The 11,778-nt window shown below is 37.7% G+C and overlaps 1 protein-coding gene across 1 annotated transcript; it reads left to right on the forward strand.

Moving 5' to 3' along the window:
• Nucleotides 1-5,306: 5,306 nt before the first annotated feature.
• On the forward strand, nt 5,307-6,320 carry LOC147342327 (olfactory receptor 8B8-like). Its single transcript, XM_086384061.1, has one exon. The coding sequence runs from the start codon at nt 5,307-5,309 to the stop codon at nt 6,318-6,320; it is 1,014 nt and encodes a 337-aa protein (XP_086240187.1).
• Nucleotides 6,321-11,778: the final 5,458 nt, after the last annotated feature.

An 11,778-nucleotide genomic window follows, 5' to 3' on the forward strand; every position in this document is an offset into this window, starting at 1 on the left:
GTCTTTTGGAATTGTAGTTTTGACTGGATATATGCCCAAGAGTGGGGTTGCTGGATCTAAGGTGATACTTTTGGCATGTTTGAATAAAAGCATAGTGGTTTTATTTGACAAGAGTGAGGGAAAGAGATGATAATAAGCACTGAGATGTAATATATTGGTTTCTGCAGGCCATTGTAAAACTTGGTACTTTGACTGAAATTGAATACAGGAATTTATAACACAGTGACATGCTTTAAAAAGATGATCTTGGTTGCTGTGTTGGGAATAGACTGTATGAGGCAATGGATGAATCAAAGATTTAGTTAAGAGGATTTACTTTGTAGTAATAAAAGTAAGAAATAACATTTTCTCAAATTTAGGTGGTTGCATCAGATCTGTGTTATATAGTGTAATTATGAATGTATTAAAAGTAGTCATATTTTATTGTATGATGTTTAAGAACTTTTGTTTGGGAAGAGATACCTTAAGCAAACCAGGAGACTAATAATAGATCAGAGAAATATATAGTTTAATGATGGTGACAAACATTAGACTAATATCTATTATTGGCAAATTAATAATAATATAAAACGAATTGAATATACTAGGTCTCCTACCCCATTTGTGGCACACAACTCCTAAAACCCTTGGAATTCAAGGGATGACAAAGATAAAGGTATGCTTGGTAATGTTAATGAGGTGACTTTGGGGCCTCATCTAAGGTTGCTGACTGGTTGTCAGAAGAACCAACCTTCTTATTACGGGGTTGGAGCTTCCAGTCTCTTCCTAGAATTTCTACAATTCCATGTAGGGGAGAAGCGCTTAAGATGGGGTTCAATCACCAATGGCCAATGATTTAATCAATCATGCCTGTGCAATGAAGCCTCCATTAAACCTCAAATTGATGGGATTCCAAGAGTTTCTGGGTTGGTGAAAGTGTAGAGATGCTGGGAGAGCTGTGTACCTGAGAAGGGCATGGAAACTCCATATTCTTTCTGTAGACCTTGCCCTGTTCATCTCTTCTATCCAGATGTTCATCTGTATCCTATATCAGATCATTTTATAATAAGCTGGTAAATATAAGTAAACTTTTCTTCTGTTCTGTGAGCCACTCTAGCTGATGAATCGAACTTGAGGAGGGGGTCCATGGGATACATTCTGGGAATTTATCTCATTAAAATAAAAGTGTTGGAATATCAAGTGTATGTACAATATTGAATATTTCAGCATTGCTGTTGGATAGAAATTATGGATCTCTATCAATGGGAAGTGGTTTGATGTATTAGAATATATCCACAACAGAGACTTTTAGAGACATTTTGGTATAATTTTGTTAGATTAAAAAAGCAAAGGGTCAAAAATATGAAGTTTTGAATCAATTTTAAAGTCTTTATAGTTGTAATTATTTTTATATAAGTGAGTAGGAAGATATAGAAAGGTGTTTTTGGTTGTAAACATGGATAATTGAGGGTGACTGATGGATGGGAGATCATACAGGAAAGAGAGTGTTAAGGAAAAGGAAATGATATGCTTTAAAAATATAAAGTAAGCATCATATAGTCACTTATGCCATAATGTAAAAACATGTATGTGTGGGAAGATGTGCATGTCATATTTTTTTGTTTTTGTTTTAATATAAATTTACTTTAATTGGAGGCTAATTACTTTACAATATTGTATTGGTTTTGCCATACATCAACATGAATCCACCATGGGTGTACACGTGTTCCCCATCCTAAACCCCACTCCCACCTCTCTCCCTGTAACATCCCTCTGGGTCATCCCAGTGCCCAAGCATCCTTTATCATTCATCGAACCTGGACTGGCAATTCATTTCATATATGATATTATACATGTTTCAATGCCATTCTCCCAAATCATCCCACCCTCTCCCTCTCCCAGAGTCCAAAAGACTGTTCTATACATCTGTGTCTCTTTTGCTATTTCGCATACAGGGTTATCATTACCATCTTTCTAAATTCCATATATATGCATTAATATACTGTATTGGTGTTTTTCTTTCTGGCTTACTTCACTCTGTATAATAGGCTCCAGTTTCATCCACTGCATTAGAACTGATTCAAATGTCTTTTTAATGGCTGAGTAATACTCCATTGTGTATATGTACCACTGCTTTCTTATCCATTCATCTGCTGATTGATATCTAGGTTGCTTCCACGTGCTGGCTATTATAAACAGTGCTGCGATGAACACTGGGGTACACGTGTTTCTTTCATTCTGGTTTCCTCAGTGTGTATGCCCAGCAGTGGGGTTGCTGGGTTATAAGGCAGTTCTATTTCCAGTTTTTAAAGGAATCTCCACACTGTTCTCCATAGTGGCTGTACTAGTTTGCATTCTCACCAACAGAGTAAGAGGGTTCCCTTTTCTCCACACCCTCTCCAGCATTTATTGCTTGTAGACTTTTCGATAGCAGCCATTCTGACTGGCGTGAAATGGTACCTCATTGTGGTTTTGATTTGCATTTCTCTGATAATGAGTGATGTTGAGCATCTTTTCATGTGTTTGTTAGCCATCTGTATGTCTTCTTTAGAGAAATGTCTGTTTAGTTCTTTGGCCAATTTTTTGTTTGGGTCGTTTATTTTTCTGGAATTGAGCTGCAGGGGTTGCTTGTATATTTTTGAGATTAGTTGTTTGTCAGTTGCTTCATTTGCTATTATTTTCTCCCATTCTGAAAGCTGTCTTTTCACCTTGCTTATAGTTTCCTTTGTTGTGCAGAAGCTTTTAATTTTAACTAGGTCCCATTTGTTTATTTTTGCTTTTATTTCCAATATTCTGGGAGGTGGGTCATAGAGGATCCTGCTGTGATGTATGTCAGAGAGTGTTTTGCCTAAGTTCTCCTCTAGGAGTTTTATAGTTTCTCGTCTTATGTTTAGATCTTTAATCCATTTTGAGTTTATTTTTGTATAGGGTGTTAGAAAGTGTTCTAGTTTCATTCTTTTACAAGTGGTTGACCAGTTTTCCTATCACCACTTGTTAAAGAGATTGTCTTTAATCCATTGTATATTCTTGCCTCCTTTGTCAAAGATAAGGTGTCCATAGGTGCATTGATTTATCTCTGGGCTTTCTATTCTGTTCCATTGATCTATATTTCTGTCTTTGTGCCAGTACCATGCTGTCTTGATGACTGTGGCTTTGTAGTAGAGCCTGAAGTCAGGCAGGTTGATTCTTCCAGTTCCATTCTTATTTCTCAAGATTGCTTTGGCTATTCAAGGTTTTTTGTATTTCCATACAAATTGTGAAATTATTTGTTCTAGCTCTGTGAAAAATACCATTGGTAGCTTGATAGGGATTGCATTGAATCTATAGATTGCTTTGGGTAGTGTACTCATTTTCACTATATTGATTCTTCCAATCCGTGAACATGGTATATTTCTCCATCTATTAGTGTCCTCTTTGATTTCTTTCACCAGTGTTTTATAGTTTTATATATATAGGTCTTTAGTTTCTTTAGGTAGATATATTCCTAAGTATTTTATTCTTTTCGTTGCAATGGTGAATGGAATTGTTTCCTAATTTCTCTTTCTATTTTCTCATTATTAGTGTATAGGAATGCAAGGGATTTCTGTGTGTTGATTTTATATCCTGCAACTTTAGTGTATTCATCGATTAGTTCTAGTAATTTTCTGGTGGAGTCTTTAGGGTTTTCTATATAGAGGAGCATGTCATCTGCAAACAGTAAGTTTTACTTCTTCTTTTCCAGTTTGGAATCCTTTTATTTCTTTTTCTGCTCTGATTGCCGTGGCCAAAACTTCCAAAACTATGTTTTATAGTAGTGGTGAAAGTGGGCACCCTTGTCTTGTTCCTGACTTTAGGGGAAATGCTTTCAATTTTTCACCATCAAGGATAATGTTTGCTGTGGGCTTGTCATATATAGCTTTTATTATGTTGAGGTATGTTCCTTCTATTCCTGCTTTCTGGAGAGTTTTTATTTCTATAGGATTAAAAATATCATTAGCTATGTGTTAGCAATACTACCCAAAAGTGAAAGAAACAGTAGAAGAAAGACAAGGGAAGAGAAAATCCCTAATGTGAAATTTTGAATCAAATATTGAGTTTCCAGCATTTATTGCTTGTAGACGTTCAGGATGGGGAACACGTGTATACCTGTGGCGGATTCATGTTGATATATGGCAAAACCAATACAATATTGTAACAATATTTTTAACTTTTATTGTAAAGTTAAAAAATAAAATTAAAAAAAATATTGAGCCTCCAAAGACACCAGGGCTAAATTATCTTCATACTGTGTAAACAATTTCCTAAGTCTGTATTTCCTTGAGGATTTGCACGCAGAGGCTCCTGAGAAAATCTCTTTATCAAATCCCTGAGAACTTGAAACTCAGAATAAAATACATATTATTATTTTGAAAATCAAGAGTGCTGTTTGGATTCCTTTTTGTGATTTAATGATCACCTCTGGGCAAAACCTTAATTAAAAATCATGATCTTCATCTGACTGACTCTCAGAGCAAAAGAAATGCTGAGACTTATAAATGCTCTGAGCCCCTCCACAGGAATGGAGGAGATGAGGTGAGTTCAGTTCTGCTGCCTCTTGCAGCAGAAGATCTCTTCCTCTTTGGAGAGCTATGGTGGAGGGGGAACCACAAAGACAGTTCTGATGCCAATAGGAAAGAAGAGTGAGTATTGAATCCTTTTTGTTTTTACATCTTTCACAGCCCATAGCCATTGGAAAGTAACAGGTTTTTCTGCTTCCCCCAGTTCTGGCCCTGAGATAGAGACGACTAATGGGTCTGTGGGAGAGGAAATTAGAAATTAAAGGTAGTGTTGAAGTCAGTGGGTTTGCAGTGTTACTAAGCTTTGTACCCTTTAGGGAATTTCTTATGCAGGAGACCCACGTTCTAGGCCAGACTTAATGATTTCCTTGTTGTGTATGCTTGGGAAGCCAAAGGTTCTCTCTGAGTCTCTGTTTCCCCAACTCTGCTGTGGACATGTGATTATGATCGCCTCCTACACAGTGTCCAGTCTGGATTGGTAGCTGGCACAGGGTAGATGAAGTGTGGTGAGTAAATATTAGCAAACACAAATGAACAGGTGAAGGAATAAAATCAGTTAGCGACAAATTGAGGGGAGAAAAGGTGAGAAATGCTTGCTTTTCTTACATTCTCTTGCACTCTTACATTCTCCCAGTATTACTATGCTGATGCCCACCCACCCTCCCCTCCTGCCCCACCAGGCACTTGCCTTTCTCGGTATGAGCAGAGCCAGATCCATTGTTTATTTATTTCTGTAAAATAGTTAACCCTCAGCAGAGTCTTTGGGCTTCTTGGTTCCTGAATGGACTGGGCATGAGATTGCATGGGGAATCTGAGTTCTGCCTGAAATATGACTCTATTCTCCTATCTTTCAGATCTCACTGGAAGAGAATGGATATTGGAAACAGCTCATTGGTCACTGAGTTTATCCTTGTGGGTTTAACTAAACATCCGGAGATCCAGGTGCCCCTGTTCTTCCTCTTCTTGGGAATTTACATAATCACCGTGGCAGGAAACCTGGGCTTGGTCACTCTAATTAGATTGACTTCTCACCTCCACACTCCAATGTACTACTTCCTCTTTAATTTATCCTGTATTGATCTCTGTTACTCTTCTGTCATCACCCCCAAACTGTTGGTAAACTTTCTGTCAAAGAGGAACACCATCTCCTATGCAGGATGCATGACTCAGCTGTTTTTCTACTGCTTTTTTGTCAATGCAGAGTGCTATGTACTGACAGTGATGGCCTATGATCGCTATGTGGCCATCTGCAAGCCCCTGTTGTACAAGGTCACCATGTCCCCTCAGGTCTGCTACCTAATGGCTGTGATTGTATACTTGGGGGCCTTTATTGCTGCCTGGGCCCACACAGGATGCATGTTGAGGTTGACCTTCTGTGATGCCAATACCATCAACCACTACATGTGTGATATCCTCCCACTCCTGGAGCTCTCCTGCACCAGCACTCACATCAATGAACTGGTGGTTCTCATCATCGTTGGCTTTGATGTTGGTGTGCCTGGCCTCACCGTCAGTGTTTCATATGTTTTTATCCTTTCCAGTATCCTCCGCATCAGTTCCACAGAAGGAAGGTCCAAAGCATTCAGTACTTGTAGCTCACATATAATTGTTGTTTCTGTTTTCTTCGGGTCAGGGGCGTTCATGTATCTTCATCCTTCTTCTGTTTTGTCCATGAACCAGAAGAAAGTGTCCACTGTATTCTATACCATTTTGGTGCCTATGCTTAATCCTCTGATCTATAGCTTCAGAAATAAGGAGGTTAAGGTTGCCCTGAAAAGAACCTTCAGTAGAAAAATATTTTTCTGAACTGAAACAGTATTAATCATGATAATAGAATACACCTTTCTTTCAAAATCATTTTTTTTTCTATATAGAGTTCTTTCACAGAGGATTGAGTGAGGTATAATAGAAGGACTTTGATTTAGAAGGTTGGGTTGAACACTCTGCAAAGTATGGGTATACTTTTACTTTAGTGTTATTGGGAAGAAATTGATGCAACTTAATATTTGTAGCAAAGAATTGGGGGTCTAACAGTTGTGAAATGTATTCCTTCCTTCTTTGTCTTCTTCCTCTATTTCTATCTTCCCTCCCAGTGCTTTCCTCTTAAAAATCAGAATTTCACACCTTTTTAAAGTAAGTTGACTAGTTCATAGCAGATAAGAATGTTCTGATTATGGAACATTTCTACACAGAAAACAAAGATAGGACTCACATTTGAACTTCAAACCTATGTTTAACTGACTAATATCTCTCTTTGAATGCTCTACAGGCATCTGAACTTATAGGAATCAACTTAATCACAGAAACATCACTAAGCCTACCAAACTCTCTTCTTTTCTTTTGGTCTCTGTCATTGTGAATGGCACCATCCTCTACTTAATTGCTCAAATCCCAAATTGGTATCTTTCTTGATCCCCCTCTCTTTACTTGTCCTCCACACCCAATTTATCAATTACTAACAGTTCTTGTTCTTATGAACATTTCTTATCCAGACACCAGCCTTCCAACTGGCTTCTCCCTTTCTTATCTTTCCCCTTAAAATCCATTCTCCACACTGCAACCAGAATGCTCTTTCCATACTTCAAATAAGATTACATTTACCTTGGTTTACTCTGTTCACTGGAATTTCTTTCAAGGTAAAACCAAATCCCCACACTAGGCCAAGCAAGAATCTTTCTGTTTGCACCCTGTTCACCCCTCCAGTCTGATCTTCTGTCACTGCAACTCCTTCCTCCCTGTTTCTTTCCAGTACCCTGCTAAAGTTATGTTGAACTTCCCCAAATTAAATAAACTCTTGTTCCTTTGCATTACTTTTCTACAAGCTCTTCTCTTAGTCTGGAACACCCTCATGTACAAAGAGTCCTTTGTCTTACTCAGCCTGTTTATCCTTCAGGTATTAGGTTATCCAGAACTCCAGGAGGTCTTTCCTGGACAAAAAGATGGGTAGATGACCTTCAGGGTATATGCTTACCCTCTCCTGGCACATTCCACTGTACTGGAAGTTCTTTCTTTCTTAAATATTCAACCTAACTCTATGTATTTAGTGATAAGAAAACTTTAAGTTATTTATTTGCAGGAAAACGTTTAGTTCAATACAAGGGAATATGTTATGTAAGACATATGTTTATTTATTCAACTTGGATTTTCAAAAGTGGGATGAGAATCACATGATAACTCATAGAGTGCGTAGAGGGTTTCTCTTGTTTTCATTTTTCTACCTTTCTATGAAAACACATTTTTCTCACTGAACAATGAGGCTTCCTCCCTCTTTATATTCAACATGCTTTCCTTTTTCTAGCATGCTTTTATTACCTATTTATAATCCACCTTGTTTTCCGTTGATGTTTTAGGTATCAGTTGAATGGAAACCTGTCTAATCCACCTTGCAAAGTTTAGGTGCTCTTTTTTGTATTTCCCAGAGTGTAGCAGTCAGGACTGACATGAAGTAATGAGAGCAATTTTCACAAGCTTTTCTAGTCATCTGATTATCTGTCTTCCCTGTGAGGGAAGGCACCTTGGGTATCTTCTTGATTATATCTCTAGGGCTTAACATAGTGTTGGATGTTTAGTAAAGGCTCAGTAATTATGTCTGGAATAAGTGAATGCTTATATTTGATTTTAAACTTTGAGTCATAGAGAAGAGATATTTGCGGAGAAGATGAGTCATTCTAATTATTACCACTTCTCCCTCCTAGAACGGTTTTTGTAGCAGTTTACTTCCACAGTGCTTTTCTCAATGCACAGGGATGGAAAACAAAGATTCATTTATTTTTATGTAGGTTGTTGTGTGTATTTAATAGTCAGGAAATGAAGGTATGAGTTGGACTGACTCCTAGAAGCCCATTAGGGTGAGCAAGCTCACAGTTTCTGGTTTAGATTTTTACTGCCTGGGTTTAAATTTCAGTTTTGCCATTTGCTAAATACATGACTCTGAAAAAGTTACTTAACATTTCAGAATATCTGTTTCCTCATTTCCAAAATTAAAAAAATAATAGTACCAATTTAAAAGGACTTTTGTGAAGGTTGTTATTTATTTGCTTGGGATTCAAGCTGCAGTAAATGAGATATAGTCTTGGATTTGACCCTACATAGTAGTATCATTTCATTTTTAGAGCCTCGATTTAATAATATGAAAAATAAGATGCTTGGCTGGATGATAACATGTGTTCTATTCATTAAAAAATCTTGCAATCACTGCATCTCAGTTTCTTGACTTATATGCTAAAAGAACTGAACTGAATCATTCTTAACTTGGGTATGTCTTAGAATCATTCAGAATAATAATATTATTATCTTCTCTTCCATTTTGAGACCTACTGTGTCGGAATACATCTGACATCAGGGCTCAAGAATATGCCTTTTAAAATTCTTTTCAAATGATTATATTACTGTTTGGTTAGTTGGTGATTTGGAGCTTTCCACTTCTAATGTTCTGTGATTTTAAAATTGTCTCTGGACAAGGATTTATGTGGGCACATATAAACTTTAATAATAAGCAATTTCATGGTATCAAGAAAGTTAATTAGCTATTTCAAGAAGGAAAGAGGAGTCAATAGTATTCAGTGCTATAGAGAGTTTAGATGGCCTTTGCACTGGGGATCTATAAACTCTGGAAGATAATATTATGGAAATGATAGAAGCAGAAGTCTGATTGCAGTTGATTGACTAGTAGAGGACACGGAGGGAGTACAACATATTCATAGATTACTCATGTGAGTATTCTTCTAATCTCAGGGTGGGTGCAGAAAAAGAAACTATAAGGAAAACTTTTTCAAAAACTTAGTGAAAACTTCTGTAAATATAAAAATAGACAATAACTTTCACCTTTTGCAATATGCTGAATTAGATACTCTGGTGGACCCCATTTCTACAAAATAGCTAGATCTTGCATCAGATATCATATACATCAAATTGTCCAATAAAATATACAGGAAATTGCCAAGGGGAACAGGAACCCACACTTCTTGTATGGCGAGACCGAACTTTTGTGATGCCAATGTTGTCAGCCACCATCTTTGTGATATTCTTCTTCTGCTTCAACTTTTCTGCACCAGTACCTGCAACAGTGAGCTTGTGGTTTGTCTTCTAATAAGATGATCATTTTGGTTCACACTAGCACTACTTTCACCTACACTTTTATCATCTCCAGTATTGTCTCCGTCAGCTCCATGGAGAGTAGAGCTAAAGCTCTGATTCAGTACCTCAGTACCCAAGGTTCCCATATAATGACTCTTTCACTTTTCTTCTGGGCAATAGCATTCATGTACCTCACAGATTCTAATGTAGAGTCTATGGGCTGGGGAAATGCAATCTCAGTCTTTCATATAAATGTTGGGCCCATCTTGAACTCCATTGCCTATAGTCAAAGCAATAATGATGTCAATTTTCTATGAAGAAAACTAAGAAGAACATATTTTCTTGGCAGCAACAGAATTTGTGTGAGGAATTTTGAGGACTGGATTGTTCTGCTGATTTTGTTCGGGTTTCTTCATGGTTGGATCTTCACCATAATCAAATGGAAATGGGATACATTCTCTACTTTAATTCAGACTCTCTTCCTTCCTTTCATCCTTATTTCCTTCATTTTTTTATTTCTATTCTTTCTTCCTTCTCTCTTTCTGAGGTTTCTCAGTATTTCCTCTCATTTCTCCTCTTAGCTTTTACAATTGTAATTATGTAATTGCAACATTAAGGAAAATAGAGAAATTACTATTGCTCTGTCTTTGCTATGTGGAAGGATATCTACTTCTGGGGCAAATATTACAGATTCTGTAATAAATTAATAGAATAATATTACAAAATATCTATCTACACACTAAGGCGGTATGTCTAATATGTTGAGGACTTAGTGATAAGTATGTCTTTGGTGTCAGTAATAGAATTCACATGACAAAGACACAGTTTCAAATTTGCTCACAAAAACAAAAGCAATGAAAAAGAGCTTCTGTGATTTACTACTTTCATTCTTTCCTGGCTTTATTAACATTTGCAAAATTTTTGCCAACTTCTATAAGTCTTTAAATGCTGGAAAGGGTGTGGAGAAAAGGTAATCCTCTTACACCGTTGGTGGGAATGCAAACTAGTACAGCCACTATGGAGAACAGTGTGGAGATTTCTTAAAAAACTGAAAATAGAACTGCCTTATGACCCAGCAATCCCACTGCTGGACATACACACCAAGGAAACTAGAATTGAAAGAGACACGTGTACCCCAATGTTCATCACACCACTGTTTATAATAGCCAGGACATGGAAGCAACCTAGATGTCCATCAGCAGATGAATGGATAAGCTGTGGTACATATATACAATGGAGTATTATGCAGCCATTAAAAATAATACATTTGAATTAGTTCTAATGAGGTGGATGAAACTTGAGCCTATTATACAAAATGAAGTAAGTCAGAAAGAAAAACACCAATATAGTATCAGTTCAGTTCAATTGCTCAGTCGTGTCCAACTCTTTGCGACCCCAAGAATCACAGCACTCCAGGCCTCCCTGTCCATCACCAACTCCCGGAGTTAACCCAGACTCACGTCCATCAAGTCAGTGATGCCACCCAGCCATCTCATCCTCTGTCGTCTCCTTCCCCTCCTGCCCCCAATCCCTCTCAGCTTCAGAGTCTTTTCCAATGAGTCAACTCTTCACATGAGGTGGCCAAAGTATTGGAGTTTCAGCCTCAGCATCAGTCCTTCCAAGGAAATCCCAGGGCTAATCTCCTTCAGAATGGACTGGTTGGATCTCCTTGCAGTCCAAGGGACTCTCAAGAGTCTTCTCCAACACCACAGTTCAAAAGCATCAATTCTTTGGCGCTCAGCTTTCTTCACTGTCTCACTCTCACATCCATACATGACCACTGGAAAAACCAGAGCCTTGACTAGACGGACCTTTGTTGGCAAAGTAATGTCTCTGCTTTTCAATATGCTATCTAGGTTGGTCATAACTTTTCTTCCAAGGAGTAAGCATCTTTTAATTTCATGGCTGCAATCACCATCTGCAGTGATTTTGGAGCCCCCCAAAATAAAATCTGACACTGTTTCCACTGTTTCCCCATCTATTTTCCATGAAGTGATGGGACCAGATGCCATGATCTTCATTTTCTGAATGCTGAGCTTTAAGCCAACTTTTTCACTTTCCTCTTTCACTTTCCTCAAGAGGCTTTTTAGTTCCTCTTCACTTTCTGCCATAAGGGTGGTGTCCTCTGCATATCTGAGGTGATTGATATTTCTCCCAGCAATCTTGATTTCAGCTTGTGCTTCTTCCA

The sequence above is a fragment of the Bos grunniens genome, chromosome 29 (assembly GCF_055505025.1).
Source record: "Bos grunniens cultivar Pamir isolate PY7600 chromosome 29, Bosgru_T2T1.0, whole genome shotgun sequence".
Classification (NCBI taxonomy): domain Eukaryota; kingdom Metazoa; phylum Chordata; class Mammalia; order Artiodactyla; family Bovidae; genus Bos; species Bos grunniens.

What these genes read in the sequence shown, in the direction of transcription:
- LOC147342327 (XM_086384061.1), top strand. Translation starts at nt 5,307, where the DNA reads ATGAGATTGCATGGGGAATCTGAGTTCTGCCTGAAATATGACTCTATT.